General features: G+C 40.4%; 1 protein-coding gene across 1 annotated transcript in view; it reads right to left on the bottom strand.

Moving 5' to 3' along the window:
* The window catches only part of NRTN (neurturin), a 100,065-nt gene that overhangs the window by 14,007 nt on the left and 67,812 nt on the right, over positions 1-18,246 (bottom strand). The window contains exon 2 of the mRNA XM_075204651.1: positions 4,894-5,116. Coding sequence (XP_075060752.1) covers positions 4,894-5,089 — 196 coding nt within the window. The 5' untranslated portion in view covers positions 5,090-5,116. The remainder of the gene's footprint in view (positions 1-4,893; positions 5,117-18,246) is intronic.

Here is an 18,246-nt window from a genome sequence, read left to right as displayed (position 1 = left end):
TGCCATTTTCTTGTAGCGCATCTCAATCTGGTAAATATAGAGGATATCCTGTATACTGTATAGATGTAAAGCTGACAGTAGTTTGAATAAAATTGTTTCAATCTTCCCGGCATCCTGCCTGCTATTTCTATTGGCTCATCTATCCGCAGATACAGACCTTTCTTTATGTGGAGTTGCTTTCACTTGAGAGCTTTACATGCTGAAAGCGGATGCCGACTTATTGATATTAGACAGAAGAGCGGTGTCCGTCTCTTACATTTACAGTGATCAGGGCCGGTGCTAGGGTCCTTGGCGCCCTAGGCACACTTTCAAAATCCGCACTCCCCTCCCCAGGCACACTTTCAAAATCTGCCCTCCCCCCGCACCCCACACCTTTCCTTACCTTAACTTGGTTCCATAAAGCTGCTCCTCTCTGCCGAGTCCCCTCCCTTACTGACACTGTCGGGTCGTGATGATGATGTCACGCCCGACAGTCAGTGAGTGGACGGGAGGAGACGGAGCGCCCCATAAGCTGTTGGAGGGGGAGGGGCGGTGGTGATCCACAGCCCCTCCCCCCTCCCCGTGGATCTATCTGAAGCTGTGCGGCGGCCGTGGAAGGTATGGTCAGCGGTCGCCGCACAATTTTAAAGTAATTTTAATTCTGTGGCGCCCACCAGAGCCCGGATAACCTTGCGCCGGGCCTGACAGCGATTCCTTCACGTGGAGCTGTTCTCATTTGGGAGCTCCTGATTTTGACAGTGGACGTCGACACAGACAGAGGAGTGATTTCCGTTATTTACAAGTAAGTAGTGGATTTCTTATTTCTTTTTGCTGCTTCTTACGAGAGGTTGATGGTATTCTTTTTACTCCTATTTTATGTCCATTTAGAACATTGACTGAGTGACACTTTTTACATTGGGAAGGATTGTCCCCCGGATGCCTCTATATATTGGTTCTTCATCTGAAGGGGTCACTGAACAGTCCATTCACCGCATGTTCTGACTTTTCAAGATTATTTACCTCTGGACATATAGGATCGGTATTTCTGCATAAAGGTTTTATCGTTCATTTATCAGTCCTGCCATCAGTTTTACATGTACACTATTGTCCATTTTTTTGATTTTTGATTTATTTATGTTTGAGTCATTATCTGTTTTTATTTTTTTTGTTTGTTTGTTTTTTTTCTTTTTGTTTAATTTTCTGTTTTGGGTTGTTGTGCGCTTTAGTTTGTATTTGCATATTCCTTAAGAGGTTGGGAACCTCCACTAATAGCAGCACGCAATTTCTTAATCAGCCTCGGAATCGGTGCGCTGATTTCCAGTTGTATACTAATAGAAAGGTCACTCTGAATCTTATATTTTTCGTGCAGGACAATCTCACTAGTATCCTAAGGGAAAAGATGAGGTAATGACCACATCGGTGTGCTGGAGAGCTGTGGCCCTTTTTTTGTAGTACAATTCCCTGCTAGGTAAATATGTTATTTAATATAATTCTATATGTAGGACAATCTGATAGGTCGCCATCATAGTCTCCTCCCACTACACATGGATGCAAATTGCGTCATTACACGGAGGGGGAGGGCTTGTAACACAGTGATGATGAGATTCATGTTGCCACGTCCCCTGCACTTGTGCCTTGGACCTCCCCTCTAGGATCTCCCAGAGGGGAGTTAAAAAAAGTTGCCAAGTGAGCCACTTAGACACATCACTATTGCAGTTTCCAAATTAGTTGCCTAATTTCCAAGGACAGTCTCATGTTTTAAAGATTTTTCGCTAGAATTTTTAACTTGCTGGAAATATCCCTGTTTTTAAGTATTGGCTAACTGCACAGTATAATTTCTCTTATTTTTCAAGTTAGGTGTAATTATTACCATCTATTCTTATTCTCTAGGCTTTACAACTTAACATTAACAAAAATATATTATTCAAAATGTAAAAAAGTACAGTATTATCACATTCAGGGATTGGGATTACATTCTAAAGGGCAGATCCAATTAACGGGCGCAAGACAACCCGCGCAGATTTTTTTTTACGGAAGCAATGCTTATTTTTTACTGTTATATCGGTAAAAAAAGCGCATCTGCAATGTTCTTAGGAACATTGCGGACAATTGAATCTGCTTTTAAGTTGGTTGAATGAATAAGATCTTGGTTGCAGGATAGAAAACAGATTGTTATAGTAAATGGAGTACATTCACAGGAGGGAAAGGTTACCAGTGGAGTACCCCAAAGATCTGTACTTGGACCAGTACTTTTCAATATCTTTATTGGTGTCATTACAAATGGTATTGAAGGGAAAGTATGCCTTTTTGCATATGACACAACGATATTCAACAGGATAGACACACCAGGAGGGGTAAAACAAATGATTAATGCTCTAGGTAGACTAGAGGAATGGTCAAGAGTGTAGCAACTACAGTTTAATGCCAAAAAATCATGCACTTGGGTCTCAAAAACCAAAAAGCTAAATATAGTATTAACAGCACCATAATGAAAACTATTGAGGAGGAAAGGGATCTAGTAGTCACTATTTCACATGACTTAAAGACAGGTAGGCAATGTAACAAAGCAATGAGGAAGGCAAGTCTGATGCTTGGTTGTATAGGGAGAAGAATCGGTAGCAGACTGTACAAAGAATGGGAACTAAAATGGTGCATGTCCTACAGCACAAATCATACCTGGGAAGACTAAAATATCTTAATATATATAGTTTGGAGCAGAGAAGGGAACTGGGAGACATGATAGAAACATTCTAATAAGGTCAAGGGTTTTAACAAGTTACAGGAGGGAAACATTCCACAAAGGAAGAGAAATATTAGCACACGAGGACATGTACTGAAACTGAAGGGAAGTAGATTCGGAGGAACTTTGAGGAATAACTACTTGACAGACGGGGTAGTGAATAAGTGGATTAGCCTCCCATCAGAGGTGGTAGAGATTAATACAGTAGAGCAATTTAAACATGCTTGGTATAGACATAAGGATAGTCTTACATGTGTAGGCAACCATGCTATTGGACACATAAAGGACTGATTTACGGTTATTAGCAAATACAGCTACTTGGTACAAAATTATTTTGCGGGGGGGGGGGCAAAATATTGCAAATTTGATCATGGAGGTCCCCATCTCGGCCACTTGACACGGAAGTGTGCAGGATGCGGGGAAATTGGCTACTCTGCCGGGAGTCTAGGAGACCTCTCAGAAATTCCGGGAAAGTTGGCAAGTAAGATTATATCCTGGAGATGGTTTGCCAGAACCTCATCTCGCTAAATGCATGATTGAATATCATTGGTATAGTCTATATGTAGGGGAATCTGAGAGGTCAGCTGTCTATAGGAAACACTAGAGGGAAATACTTTATAACAAATGTATTACAATACCTGTCTTTATTAGCGTCAGCTATTTTCTTGTAGTACTGGAAACACAACAATGATCATGGAAATAAGCCTAACAATTACTGGAATGTCCTGAACATTGCGGAAGGATAGACAACTATGGTGTGTGCCCGAGGCAAGAACATGCAATATTTTCCTTGCATGCAAAAAAAGGTTGTATTTGCACCTATTTTATTGCGCTTTTGCAAATCATCCTTACACAGCCATCCTTACACAGCTGCGCATATCATTAATGTTTATGCTATGTTTATACTTGTATAAGCCTCAACTACAATCCATACCCATTTTAATCCTACAGCACTCATTGTTTGTGGTTGGTTCTTTTATTATAGATATAAAGGACTGAAAGTAAACTAGAAGAAAGAAAGAATCGAGAAAGATAAAGCAATGTATATAGTAAAAATTACTGGAAAGCACATACAAATCAATATACTGATGTAATCTTAAGGTGGACAACCTTTTAAAAGCATACATAATTCAAAACTTCATTTTAGTAAGCCTACACCTCAGAATCTCCATTTAGCTCATCATCCTCTGAGCCACCCTACTACTTAATACAACAATCTCATCAGTTTCCTTATTACTATAAACATACTCCTGTTTTGTTAGAAGTCCTAAACTAATAAGACAATCTAAACTAACCACAACAAAGTGCTGCCACTTATCCTGCATCCTCAATCACTAAGGGAGAAAAGCCCTTTCTCCCGTTTTCTACGGATTTGGTGCTTCTTCTTATTGCATAAAGCCCCCTGGTCAGTGTTAGCTATCGCCAGCCAAAGCCGGTGCTATCTTTCGCCAGGAGACTCTGGAGAAGGCTTTCCCATGCAAAACATGGGGAAGTCTATTAACCATGGCCAGAGGCAGTATCTGTAGTGCCGCTGTGTTCTTATGGCAACGATAGCAAGGGAGACACATAAAGTAAAGCTTTATTTATTTAAATAAAGCCTTTCTTTTCCATCGGAAAGCTTCACCGAATTTTGTTAAATAGACCCCTAAAGCATTATATGTCGTAAGCTTTTTCACAAAGCGTATCCCAAAAATGCACTACTGTCTTTCCTTTCACTACCATAAGGAAAGGATGATGGGCCCTTACTTGAGATTGCAGTCTGGTTTGTGTATATGTATGTAAACCATCTAATTTGAATGTTAATACAATAAATTTGCTGTCATGCTCAGAATTACTGCCAAATCCTATGTTAATTGCTTTTACATTCAATGCCAGGTGGAAGTGACGTAACCCACATTCCACTTCCAAGTTGTAAGTGCACCATTCATTAGATGATTGCCATGTTTGTTAATCACATTTCTTGCTGTGTTTATCAGGAATATTCTCTACAGAAAGAAGCAGTGCTGTAAAATGTATGGTGATCTATCAAAATGTGTTTTACAAATGTGAGAATGAACATGACTGCTATAAAGCAACAACAGAGGTAATGAATGTTGCTAAAAGTCATGTACTTGAAGTTTGTGAAAGAATGGAAAACTAGGAGACTAAACTAGAATGACTAAATGCCCTCTTACATTGGGATATCATGGGTGGTTTGCGTTCTGCGGTCCGTGGGAATCTTCGTTGTCTCTTTGGTGATGAACCCATGACTGACCGAGAGGAGGTTGAACTGACTTTCCAGTTCCGAGAGAAGACTTCTGTGCAAACCAGTAGGGACAACACAGCACAGAGGAGCATCAAGGCAGGAGCTGTCCTCTTCCATACCTTCATCTTAAGAACAATCAAGGCATTGAGACTCTGCAAAGACAGACACATGGGGCCATGTCAGCATCAATTGAGTATAATATATGCCCTTAAGTGAAATGGTAGTATATAGAGAAAAAAAAGTAATTGGGTCATTATTTATATTTAAAAATGGAAGCAAAAAAATAGTGAATTATTGTGATTTACATTAAGTAAATAAAGAGGATAGCTAGAATAGTATAGTATAGAACACTAATCATAAAGCATCTGATATGACCACAGAAAATGATGTTATTGCAGTTCTATGGAATACATAGCTATGATAAATCATACTTGATAAAGCATGCATAATAGAAAACAATGTAGATAGCTTTATGCAGAAGTTGTACTGTGCAGTTAAAAAATGCAGGCATGCTGTCAAGAACCCAGACTTCCAAGGATAAAACTTGAATATTTGTGTTGGACTTCATAATTCATTGATAGTGGACATTTGTATGTGTGTTATTTTCCATTTAAAAGAACATCTTGACGTTTGAGCACTAAGTGGGTACAAAAGGTTAGCTGAGTTTAATATACTACACTATTACATTCATTGATATCGGGCCGTTTCTCATTATCCCATCTCCACTGACTACAATGACCACTACTCTGCAAAGTCCTGACACACTGACTAAATAACTCTTTGACGGGGGTCAATAAATGAACCTTGTCGTAAAAAGTACCTTTTAGTTCCAGTGTGTTTTCCTAGGGTACTTTTTGGAATTACAATGTTTCCATAGATATGATGTAGAATAACTATTAAGCTTAGGCTGACATGGGCTAAAAGGAACAAGAAAACCCTCCACTGTAAATAAATGAAAGCAACAGATTTCTTTAAACAGAAGGCATTTATAGATCTCTGTAGCATTGAGTCACAAAACCAATATATGAAGAATATAATCCTTATTTGAGGAATTGTGCGTGGAGGAAACTTTTTCATTTTGCCCTGAATTTCATAGAAATATTACTGAACATTCTGAACAATTCCAAATATGCTTCATTACACATTTCCCATACAATGAACACATTTTAAATGTTAGGAAATTAAACATTACATTCTGTCAACATCCAACATAACCCCTGTTTTGTGTCAGTGTAAGTAGTCTGCATTGTCCCTTTCCCTTTCTAGCATGTGAAGCAGCAAATAATGTGATAAAAGAGAAAATGGTGTAAGGGGATTAGGATATTCTGCCTGACTCGGTTTGCATGTTTTCTTAAAGATTTTTCTGCTTTGTTGTTCTGTGGAAAATGTAAACAATGAGCAGTTTAGTAAAACCATACAGCGAATGGGTCTCAGCTGTTTCATTCATCTCTATTGTGAAGGCTAAATGGACTTTTATGCTTCATATTTTGTGTATAGAGGGTGTGTCTGTTTTTGTGGAATCAACTTCTAGATCCCTATTCAGTTTGTGTTCAATTCCATTGTACAAAGTTCAAAGTACCTACTAACCCATGTGGAAGCCCAGTCTCAAAACGGACAGAGAGCAGCAGCCAACGTAAAAGGATGGGATCTGAGCCATGTGGCTATGGTCTGTCCTATTGTGCTCAATAGTGATAGTGCTATAGCTCCGCTGCTATGAAAGAGTTACTGTAGATGGGGGTTGGGGTTGACCCTTGAGTGCAAAGTTACATCATGGGACAGGACAACTATAGTTAGTTGTATTTCTCATCCAAGTCACCTGGCAACAAGTTTTATGGGCTACATGTTCCTTCTTATTCTTTGCCGTTGAAAGGTGTTAATTTAGGTAACGGAACAGAGGTTTAAAGGCTCCTGGGAGGACCAGGTTTATTTAGACCTTGAATCAATGGGAAGACGTTATATGATCTGCAGTTTAATCTGAATATGCAGAGTGACCATATCAGAACTAATACACACTACTCTCTGCTTCTGAGTCCTCTGCCTTCCTTATTTCTATTTTCAAGTGAAGGATTATGAAAAGTACAGATATCCGTTTTTTGTTATTTACTTTCTACAAGTGGTCTATATGTCCAAGACGCATAAATCAGTTATTATATTCTGGCATAAACCTTTACTACCGTTCTTATTTTGAGTACAACCTAACCCCTTGGTTGCTATAAATTATGAATGCACTCAACAGTCTTTAAAATATGCTCTTTTTGTAGGTTCAAGAATCAGTATTTTGTTGTTGTTCTAGACTAGGTCAGTCAGAATGGTGATTGATGGACTAGATGCATTAATCCATCCTTGTGTTTGTTAAAGTGTTTATCATACAGAGCTATTTGTCACTATTTTCACTAGAGTTCAAGCTGAACATGTTACCAGGTAACACATCATGGACAGATGTAACATAAGTGTTTTCGGTTTTCGGCCCTGTACATTTCCATAACATTCATCATCCACAGTTCCTCTGTCTAATGAAGCTTACAATCTAGGTTTTTTTTGTTCTTTGGGTACAAGGAGATAAAGTGATGTTTCTAAACATTGCTATTTTTTAAATTTTGTGAGTCATAAAACAGCTCCTCCACCATTTGAATAAATTCCATTATGCGTTCTAAGATAACAAGCTTCTCCTCTTTGTATAATGAAAACTCCATTCCTCACTGAACGCTTCACTTTTCTACTCCTCGCAATATAGTGCACCTTAATATACCCTTTTTGCAGATTGGTAAATGTATTACTGATGCCTTAGGTATGACTGTACCCAGGGCCGGAGCTAGGGTCCCCGGCGCCCTAGGCACAATTTTGAAATCCGCCCCCCCCCCAAAAAAAAATAAATCCGCCCTCCGGTCTTTCCTTACATTAAACTCCATAACGCTGCTCCTCTCTGCCGGGTCCCATCCCTCACTGACACTGTTGGGCCGTGATGATGATGTCACGCCCGACAGTCAGTGAGGGGAGGGGGAGTGGAGGAGATGGAGGTGCGCCCCATCAGCTGTTGGAGGGGAAGCCGTTGTGGCGATGGTGATCCATAGCTGTGCGGCGGCCGCGGAAGGTATGCCCAGCGGTCGCCGCACAGTTTTACAGTATGAAACTATCTGACTTTTAATTCTGTGGCACCCACCAGAGCCCGGCGCCCTAGGCAACTGCTTAACGTTGCCTAATGGGAGCGCTGGGCCTGACTGTACCTTACTGCATACTTGCCAACTTTCCCGGAAAGTCCAGGAGACTCCCAAAATTCGAGTCAGTCTCCCGGACTCCCGGGAGAGCTGGCATTTCTCCCGCATTCCACAATTCCCTTGCAAAAAATAAAGCGATTCACCGGGAATGTAGTCATTTTGGCCCCGCCCCCACGAAAAATCGTAATTTTACTCTAGTCACGCCCCTCTCCCGGACGTCGCCTACTGAAAGTAGGCAAGTATGCCTTACTGTGGAGGAAAAGGTTGGCTTTTCACATTGTACAGGTGCAAGTTTGCGCCTTTTAGCTGAATTTGCTCCTAACTTTAAATGTACCATTACGCAATTGTTCAGTGCTTTGACTGAGCAACCAGATCATTGGGTTTGATGCCATCTTAAGGTATTATTATAATTATTAGGATTATTATTATAATTATTATGATTACTAGTGGTGTTGATTTGTAAGGTGCCACAGTGTTCAAAGTGTCGAAGCACCGGACAATGGTGTAAACAAAGCATACATACACACAGGGTCATACAAGGCAGACAAAATAAGTGCAGATATGAAAAGAGTAAACAGTTTACAATCTAGTATATAAGGATGTGGGGATACAAAGGTAGTAGTTAGGAGTGGTGCTAGCCTTAAACATCTGAAACCAAATTGGCCTGTCTATTTGTCTATATTCCATGAGTACCATATGTTATTAACATCACTTACAAAGTGAGTATATTTGTAGCCACATATCTAAGCTTAATCGGTCACTCAACTTTTAGATTATTAAGTAAATAGAGAACTCAACATTAAAATAACAACAACTCATATGCCCCAGTTGATAATACAATCATTTGTACGCAGTTGTTTTTTCTGTTTTCTGGTAGAAAAAAAAGCATGTATTATATTACAATTTTTATCGACTCACAAGCTAGAGATTTAAACTGACAAGTTTCAAGTCAATGAGAAGATATACTAATCATCTAGTCATACATATACCTTCCTTCACCTATTCCCTTGAGAGGCCAGCCAAAATAGAGGTTAATTTTTATTTTCTTGAAACAATATTGTTTCACATTGCAAGAAAACCCCATTAAGGGTTAAATAATGTTTCAGCTGTAAGTAGATGGAGAATGGAATAAAAGTATATTTGCAAAATAAATGAGTAGCCTACTTTAAATATGAAATAACTAAACGTTTTGAGTGTGTGTATTATATTGCTTATTGTTTTTGTTTTTGTCTGTTACCTTTATAAATAAAGTGTTAAAAAAAAAAAATGAAATAGCCACATCCGCTGGATTGAATTTGTGAGTTTGTATGTGCAGAGCAAGCACTAACACAATAGCCTCTTTTTGTAGACATTTATAGCCACAGGCAGCTTTCTCACAGTAGACACCATCCATGGCAAACACAAAGATGAATTTACAACCTGCAAAAATGTTGAACACAGCTGCTGTTTTCCTTGTGATACTACTTGTAGTCAGGTGCATTGCTAGGTACATGCCCACTTCATTAGCCCTGGCACATGAACCTAGCTGTCTGTAAATTTATAGAAATGTAGAAGTCCATTTAACATTTAGTTTTATCTCAACAATATGGCAGCCTCTCTTCATGGTAATAATGCTACGAGGGACAGAACACAGAATCACTGAAGCCAAAGATAAATTTGGGGAGGGCCTGGAGATGCCAGTCCAACTTCCAGAGGTCCCTTTGCTGCTCTTCTGAGCATGTACAGGGGGCCAGCACATCCAGAGTGAAGTCCAAAACTAAAGAACAGAACGAGGGCCTCAGGACAGTAGACCGGAATTGCCTGGCTCACTTTACCTCCAGGCCCTTTAGTGGCAGCAACCCCTGCAGTGGCAATTAGTTATTTTCCCTTTTATATTGAGCTTTTCTTAACATGACAAACTGGAATATATGATTGTCATACTACCTAACATTTTTGAACATTTCACGTTGGTGAAGATGAAAACATAAAAGAGAGCTTAGAAAAAAAATGTACATCTCTCAGCTACAATCCAAAAATGTTCACATATTTGTTTTGATTTTTTTCTGCTGCCTTCTGGTGGAAACAAAGAACATACTAGAGCTGTTTTGACTTAATTTTTTACTTGTTTCCAGAAGAACTCAGGCAACCCTCTGCTCCCCTCCCTCATTCACATAAACAGAGCTTGGAAGGCAGACAGCAGCCTAGACAATTACTTTGATGACACAAAGTTGATACCTCCGTAATCAAAGATAATTAACCCGTGCAAATGAAAAGCTAACAAGTTGCCAGTATAATTATTTTGTATTTCTAGAGGTGGGAGGATGTCAGGAAATGCTAGATTTACTAAACTGTGGAAGCATGACAGTTAACATAATACACTTGTCTTGTGAGGCAGAATTTGTGTTCTAGTTATAGTAGTAATTTAATTATTTCCTCTTTCTGCCCTTAAAGGACATTCATACCAAAACAGAGCTTATTCAGATACTACAGCCAAGTGGGATGTTGACTCATGATAACCGCCATTCTTCAGAGACCCCTCACTGTCTATTTACAGCATACAGATTCTTTTCCAGCAGCATTAAAAGGTTTCTGGGACTTCATCCATCCCTTCTCCCTCCCTCTGCCATGAGAATGTGTTATATGTGCCTCGTGGTTGGCGTATGTCCGAAGGATTACAGGAGAATGCAGAGAGGTTTAGAACATATATTGACTTTTGTGGGACAAGCATACAGAGCGGATGGTAAGGTAATGGAGGAAAGATAACACTAAGAGACAATTTGAAAAAAAAAAGTAAAAGAGGATTTTGCAAAAGAATATGTTGAGGCAAGTCAGAGTGTGTGATGAATAAGAAGACATACGATGCACTCTAGAACAGATAACGGTGGAACAGACAATTGAACTTGTATGATACTATGAACGAAACAGAGATGAATTGGAAAGTATAATAATGGATATATTAGGAACAGCAACATCAACATGGGAGGCAGCACATCTAAAAAAGCAATATTTAAATGTTGAACACAATATTTAGATGCACAAATTTGATTTATTCATTAATTCTGTATTGTAAAGTTCTATTCTCCTGCAAATCCATTTCTACATCATTTTCTGAACTTAAGAATTTTGATATGAAGGGATATTCCACATCTTAGTTTGTACATACAGTGACCAGTGTATGGGAACATGTGTAAGTAGATGGTAGCGTGTAGCAAACAATAGCAACCAAGACATTACATTGTTCGGCGCTAACAAAATACAAGTCACTCCTAACAAACTAACACAAAACATAGAAGTTCTAACACAGTTTTCTCACAGCAAAGACCAGACTTCCTCTCACAGAAACTCTGCGGTCCTTTTCCCCAGGTAGTGAGAGGGGGAATCCACTGCTTAGCAGCATTTTAAACACAGGTCACAGGTTCCAGTCTGACAGCAGAACAGAAGACCTGGACTGGGCCTTGTAAATACAGCCCACTCTTCTTTCTCCATTTACACCCCAAGGGCCCTTACCAGCTTTTCCCTAAAGCTGAACATCTCTCTGGGAAGCATTTCCCAAATATAAACACTCTCAATTGGGTTTTAAAATATGTAGGTTGAAAACCTGGGACTAATATACCTGGCCGAAAACACTATTCCAATGTCCTTTTCACAATACCTAGTGTCACCTATAATAAAACATTGCTTTCTTTAGTTTCTTCTGTGATTTTTATCTATATATTTATATAATCAGGCAGATTTGTTTGTTTCCATTGATCTGGGATATGAGATAACTCTACGCCCCGCATTGGATTCATTTCTATCCATAGACCAGCATTGCATCCTATCATAGGGTTATAAAAAAAAAAAATCTGGAGGCATATACAAACCAATAAAATGAAATGTACTATATGTGGAAAACTCCTTCAAGTAAGCCTGATTATTTTTTATGTAGTCTGTTTTTATTGAGGAAAGAATGCAGCAGATGGAGAAGAGCACAACAATAGAGTCTGAAACAAATAATCCAATCCATCCACAAATTTTAAACAATAAAACCAATAAAAAACAAGTAGTGGATTTCAAGAACACAGACACATTTCAAGGTAGTAAGGAAAGAGGGGAAAGAAAAGTGAGATCCTGAGCCCGTCCCACATCTCCAGCTGGAGTCTGAGACAGCTGGGTGCATTCTACACAGTTGGGATGGACACCAATACCAGCGAGATAGGAACTTGTACTGCATCTCCACCATAGAGAGACTAGTAGAACTGGCCAAAGTATATTGGAGTAGCTTAGTCCAATATGGCTCAGAAGTAGGGCTCCCTAAATCTTTATCCTAAGTTCCAACATAGCTGGGAAGGGAGAAATAGAAATTAACAATGAGTTAAGAGGAGAGAGGCTCCTACTCAATCCCATCATGGCCTTAGTCTGGCTTGCAAGTATAACCAAAACTATGATGAGGGAAGGCCCATTTTTTTCCTGCAAAAGAGAAAAGGCGGAAACACTACCATTGACCACTAGCTGACCGCTTCTGACCACCTTACTGGCATACCTTGCTTGTAGAACATAACGAACTGTTTTCCCCGAAAAGTTTCCCCGATTGTTTTCCCATTGAAAATATTTATGTTTACATTTGTTGAAGGCCAATTGCATTTTGTCCTTAAGCAATTTGTTGAGAGCAACTCTGGCCTCTGTCTGTTCAATCATCGTCCCCCTGGCTAGAGAAGATTTGTGCCTAGTTTCTAGATCTCTGATTTTAAGAAAGAGATTTTCTTTAAGGGCCTTCTTCTGCTTTTTAAAATATGACCCCAGTTGGATTAAATTGCCCCTCAATGAGCCTCCCAGATGGTCACCTTTGACATTTCAGCAGAGTCATTGTGGCTAATGTAAACTGCTATTGTAGAGTCAAGCTAAGCTTTGCAATAAAAATAATAGAGAAGAGATTCATTCAGTTTCCACTTCCAGTGTGGCGGGATGCTAATAGGGAGATATAAGGTGAGAAAAATAGGAGCATGGTCTGACCATGTTATTTGGCCAATTTCTGCCCCTTTTACCCAATGCAAATGTCAGTGACTAATGAATAGATAGTCTATTGTAGAGTACACAGAGTGAGGGTTAGAATAAAATGTGTAACCGAGACCCCTTGGGATGTTGAAGGTACAAGGAGTCAGCCAACTGGAAGTCATGGAAGGAGTGTGTTACCTTGCAATAAACATTGCTGGGATGTCTCAGAGCTCTTCCAGCGGTATCTAAGTATGGCTCCATGATCATTTTTAAAGCCCTAATAAAGACCACTAAGCGAGTGGCCAGAGAGTCTAATGTAGTAGCTGGGAAGGTCGTTTAGTTTTGGTTGGTAACAACCATTTATAAATTAAAATTGTTGAAAATCTTCCAATTTACAAGAAGACCTCAACCCTCTCCAGAGGAGTAGTGAGAAAGATCAGAGAGGAGTAAAGATTTAGAGAGCAGAGTGGCTACACACTTGGTTTTCCCTGTGGGGCAATTGCTATAAAAAGCATGAGGATAGTGTTTACAAGGAGGAGGGGGAACCGAGCCCTGTATGAAGTAGGTTTCCTGCATAAAAACCACATCAGCCTTATCAGTATGGAAAGTGTGAAGTACTTGTGACCACTTTTCAGGAACATTTAGGCATTGGGCGTTAATGGAGCGGACTCTAAGAGAGTGGTTAGTGGCGGGAGATGCTGCTACAAGGTACACAGGAAGTGATATTCAGTGGGGTTAGAAAGAGAATGTGGATGAAGCCCTGAGGAATCAGAGAAAGGGAGAGAAGCCAGTGACTATCTAGAAGTAACCTAAACATGGAAGCCCTAGTATTAGTAGTAGTAGTAGTAGTAGTAGTAGTAGTAGTAGTAGTAGTAGTAGTAATACTAAGCTGTAACAATGAAACTAGTAGCAGTATGGCAGAATTAAAACTATGCATTAAGTGCAGTGCTATAAAAGCAGTGATGACTATGCATGTATAATAGAGTCCTGTGGAATAGGAGGATAGGAATCAAATTCAGTGGGTCACTTGTAAAGAGCACTGCAAATCAGGTCAGAGGTCTCAAGAGGTATCCATCAGATTGCATGAGGGAATGTCCTTAGGGCTCCTACTCAGCCGCCGTACTTGTTGCCATCGTTCACACTGTGAGAAAGACGGTGGTATCAATCTAGTAAAGCTGTCTCACCCTCCTTGTAGAGAGACAGGAGGCAAATCTAGAGTTGAGCAGAAATTATCGAGATTCGAAGGGTCATTAAGAAGATCTTGCTTGCCATTATGGGTGGCATGTAGGCTAAAGAGGCATCCTCAGTGATACTTAACATTATGTTTGCGCAGATCTTCAGTCAGTGATCTGAGAGTTCGTCTTTGTTGCACAGTGTGCCAGGAGAGATCTTGAAAGGCCTGAACCCTGTGACCGTCAAAGTCAATACAATCAAGGCTGTAAATTTTCCGTAATGCATTATCACCCCTTTTGGGAGTGGTAATGCAGTCTTCATATGTCTACATATGTTATCTCAAGGTTTCTCCATGTTGAGAGCTATAGCCCTGTGGCTATAGATGGCTCCAGGTGTGGGGGACTATAGGTTGCACTATAAGTCACTGGTATATCTGGCAACATGGAGGTGGGCAAAGCATGTGTCTTATTAAGCCTGGGCTACAACCCAGGCTGCACAAGTTGGCAAGATCTTCTCCCGCCCCTGACAGGGATAGTGGTCAGGCGCTCCCCTTTCTTGACTTGGACACGTTACAGTTTGCTTCCCTCAGACGTCCAGAGAGCTAGCACGCAAATTCCAGCTCTAGATGTCACAGGCTAGGAAATCCCTGCTGCGGTATCCACGGAAAGCCCGCCAGCAGGACAGGGCTGCCGACCAGCAGCTAGGTGCAGATGAGCTGTTTTCAGCACTCCGGGAGACAAAGCTGTGATGCAGGTGAGTGTCCAGGGGGCCACATCAGGGGAGTCCGCAGAGGGGTTGGTCCAGGCCAAGCAGCCGGCTGAGACTGGTAGGTAGCTAATGTCCTGTGTGCTCAGGCCTCAAACGGGTCAAACTGTTCCACAATGATCGGGTGACACCAACCCAGCACCGAGGAATAGTCATAAAAAGGTTAGACTATCAATGCAATGTGTAACATTAATAGTAATTGAGAATTGTGATTTGTATCATTTAAAAAATTCATTATATTTACCGTTTTGTCGTTCTGTCCCTTATGTTTGTTAGGATGCTAAAAGAAGAAAGTATCATGCAGAGTATTTTTTGGGTTGTTTTGAAAGTGATTTTCAGCTCCGAACCGCCGGATGTATTATCCAGCATTTTGGAAGGTCAATACTAAAATCACCAGTGATGTGTGGCGATTACAAAACATCTAAAGCACCACTGGCTTAGTCAAAACCTACAGAAAAGCAATGTTTGTGTCTGTAATAATGGTTTGTGCTAGACCCGACGGCTGTATTGCCGGTGGGTCAGTCAGCGGGTCTGTCACCTGCTGTTGGCATTGCTCTTTGAATGCCGACATTGTGACTGTCGACAGTCACACTGTCACCATTTCAAACATGTGAACAGAATGAATATATCGACATTTAGACTGTCACCATTTCGGTGTCAACAGTATAACTGTCGACATATTCACAGTCGCCCTCTCGTACCCAACCCAATCAAGCAAACCACTGCTGAATAGTTACAACAACTAAAAAGATGTTCTTGTGACAGACGAAATAACTCAAACCACATGCTGTTTGAGCTACCTTGCCAATCAAAAAGGGTAAAATATAAATAAAATTAGAAATTAAAATGTGTCCCCTTCGTTAAAGTTGGGCTTGTTACTCTATGGGCGGAAACAATATGGGACCCTCTCAACTATATAGCCGAATGCTGACTAGCACTGGATCCCTCCAGTGCCATTGGGTACAAAGGTAAAAATGAGTTAAAGTAGCATGACAACCTATTATGTCACTACAAGTACCAACCTACACTGAACACCCATATTATTGCATGTTGGCACTTGTAGAGCTTCAATGGCTGTCATGGGTTGCCAGTGCATGCTGGCACTTGCAGTGCCACCACAGGTGGTCACTCTACTTTTAAACACTGTTAGCCTGCTACCCAACAACCCGGTGCACCATTAGTGTCCCAGTGCTAGTCAGCATCTCCAGATGAGGGGCCTCATCATTTTTTCTATAGGAATGAGCCTCATACTAAGTAGCCTGGGCTGTTTAGATAAGGTAAGGGAGGAGTTACTATTTCTTCACTTAATTTATTTCACTTTCACAAGTGAGCCTGGTGTGATGACACCCATCTGGCCTGTTAAGCTTGGCACAGTCCATGCCACCCAGCACTCCACATCTGGTTTTGTCATGCGGTTTGTCCTAGATGAGGTTTTGCAAACCACTACAAACTGCAAGATAAACAGCACAATATAACTCACTGTAATACACTCGGCTCTAAGGGTCCTGTACAAAATGTGGGTCAAGCTGTTGTGTGACTTTATATGCCTATCTTTGTGTTATTTTGTTTATTCAGCTAACCACATGGCTTAGACATGGGCGTTCAGCATCTTTGTACCATCTGAGGTGGCACTTGCAATTCGACTAGCCTCCGCCATGCAGGTACCTGGCCATGCTCTGCAACTGACTACAGGGGTGAAAGGAGTTATTCTTCTTGCAATCAGTGTACTTGTGACGAGCAGAGTAGTGGCAGAAGAGGGATGGAAAGCATAGTCATTCTGCTGCTGTTACTAAATTAACATGGCTTTGCACTGTGGCACCAGTACATCGAATGTAGGAAAGAAAGCTCATGTCACTACACTTCTTCCTCTAGTTAGCGCGCAGTGTGGCCGGTGACAGGAGTGTTGGAGTGGGAAAAAGAGCTGAATGGAGTGAACGGCCCTGAGCTTTATACTTCAAGATGAAAGTGACAGCAGAGATGTAAAATTTAGGTCCATCTATTTGGACAAGTTGCGTGGATCATGGTGGTCCATAGTAAATGTTGGCTAAGGATATGTAGGTGCCTCCTATCACACTCACATATAAAAATCAGATTTTATCTTGTTGGACAAAATATTTAAATGAGGTGGAAATTGCACATTTAGAATAAGGATGAGCGGGCTCGGATTAGCGGAATCCGAGCCCACCCGAACAGTGCGGATCCGACGGGATCCGAGCACTGTTTGGGTATTTCCGGCGCCAAAAAAATGAAACTGAGGCTCTAACATCCAAGTCTCGCATCGGATCTCGCGAGACTCGGATTGCATAAATTCCCCGCTAGCGGCCGCCATTTTTATTTGGGCTGTGATCAGGGTAGAGGGAGGTTGTAGGGTAGTGGTACTCCTGCATGATCAGTCCAGTTGTGCTTTATGCTTGTGTCCAGTGCTCTGTCCTTGCTGAGTCCAGTGGTGCTTTATGCTTGTGTCCAGTGCTCTGTCCTTGCTGAGTCCAGTGGTCCTTTTGTCCTGTGCTCTGTCCTGCTGAGTCCAGTGGTGCTTTAGTCCTGTGCATTTTTGTGCTAAGTCCATAGTAATTGTCTAATTATTAAAAACTCCAAAAAAAAATAAAAAAAAAAAATTTAAAAAAATTATACAAAAAGAAGTAAAAAAAAATATTAAAAAATAATTTAAAAAGCATAAAAAAATTCTAGAGCAATATATTATTGCAGTCCTGAAATATTAGTACTGCAATACCTACATTCACTGTTTCTGCAGTCCAAAAAATAGGAACTGCAATCTATATTACTACGTTCACTGTTTCAGCAGTCCAAAAAATAGGAACTGCAATCTATATTTCTACGTTCACTGTTTAAGCAGTCCAAAAAATAGGAACTGCAATCTATATTACTACGCTCACTGTTTCAGCAGTCCAAAAAATAGGAACTGCAATCTATATTACATTTACTACGTTCATTCTTTAAGCAGTTCCAGAGAATAGGTACTGCAATCTATATTACATTTAATACGTTCAATTTTTAAGCAGTGCAAGAGAATAGGTACTGCAATCTATATTACATTTAATACGTTCATTCTTTAAGCAATTCCAGAGAATAGGTACTGCAATCTATATTACATTTAATACGTTCAATTTTTAAGCAGTGCAAGAGAATAGGTACTGCAATCTATATTAAATTTACTA

Source organism: Mixophyes fleayi, chromosome 1 (assembly GCF_038048845.1).
Source record: "Mixophyes fleayi isolate aMixFle1 chromosome 1, aMixFle1.hap1, whole genome shotgun sequence".
Taxonomy (NCBI): Eukaryota; Metazoa; Chordata; class Amphibia; order Anura; family Limnodynastidae; genus Mixophyes; species Mixophyes fleayi.
The sequence above is the reverse complement of the archived record's forward strand: the minus strand, read 5'-3'. Positions and strand labels throughout refer to the sequence as shown.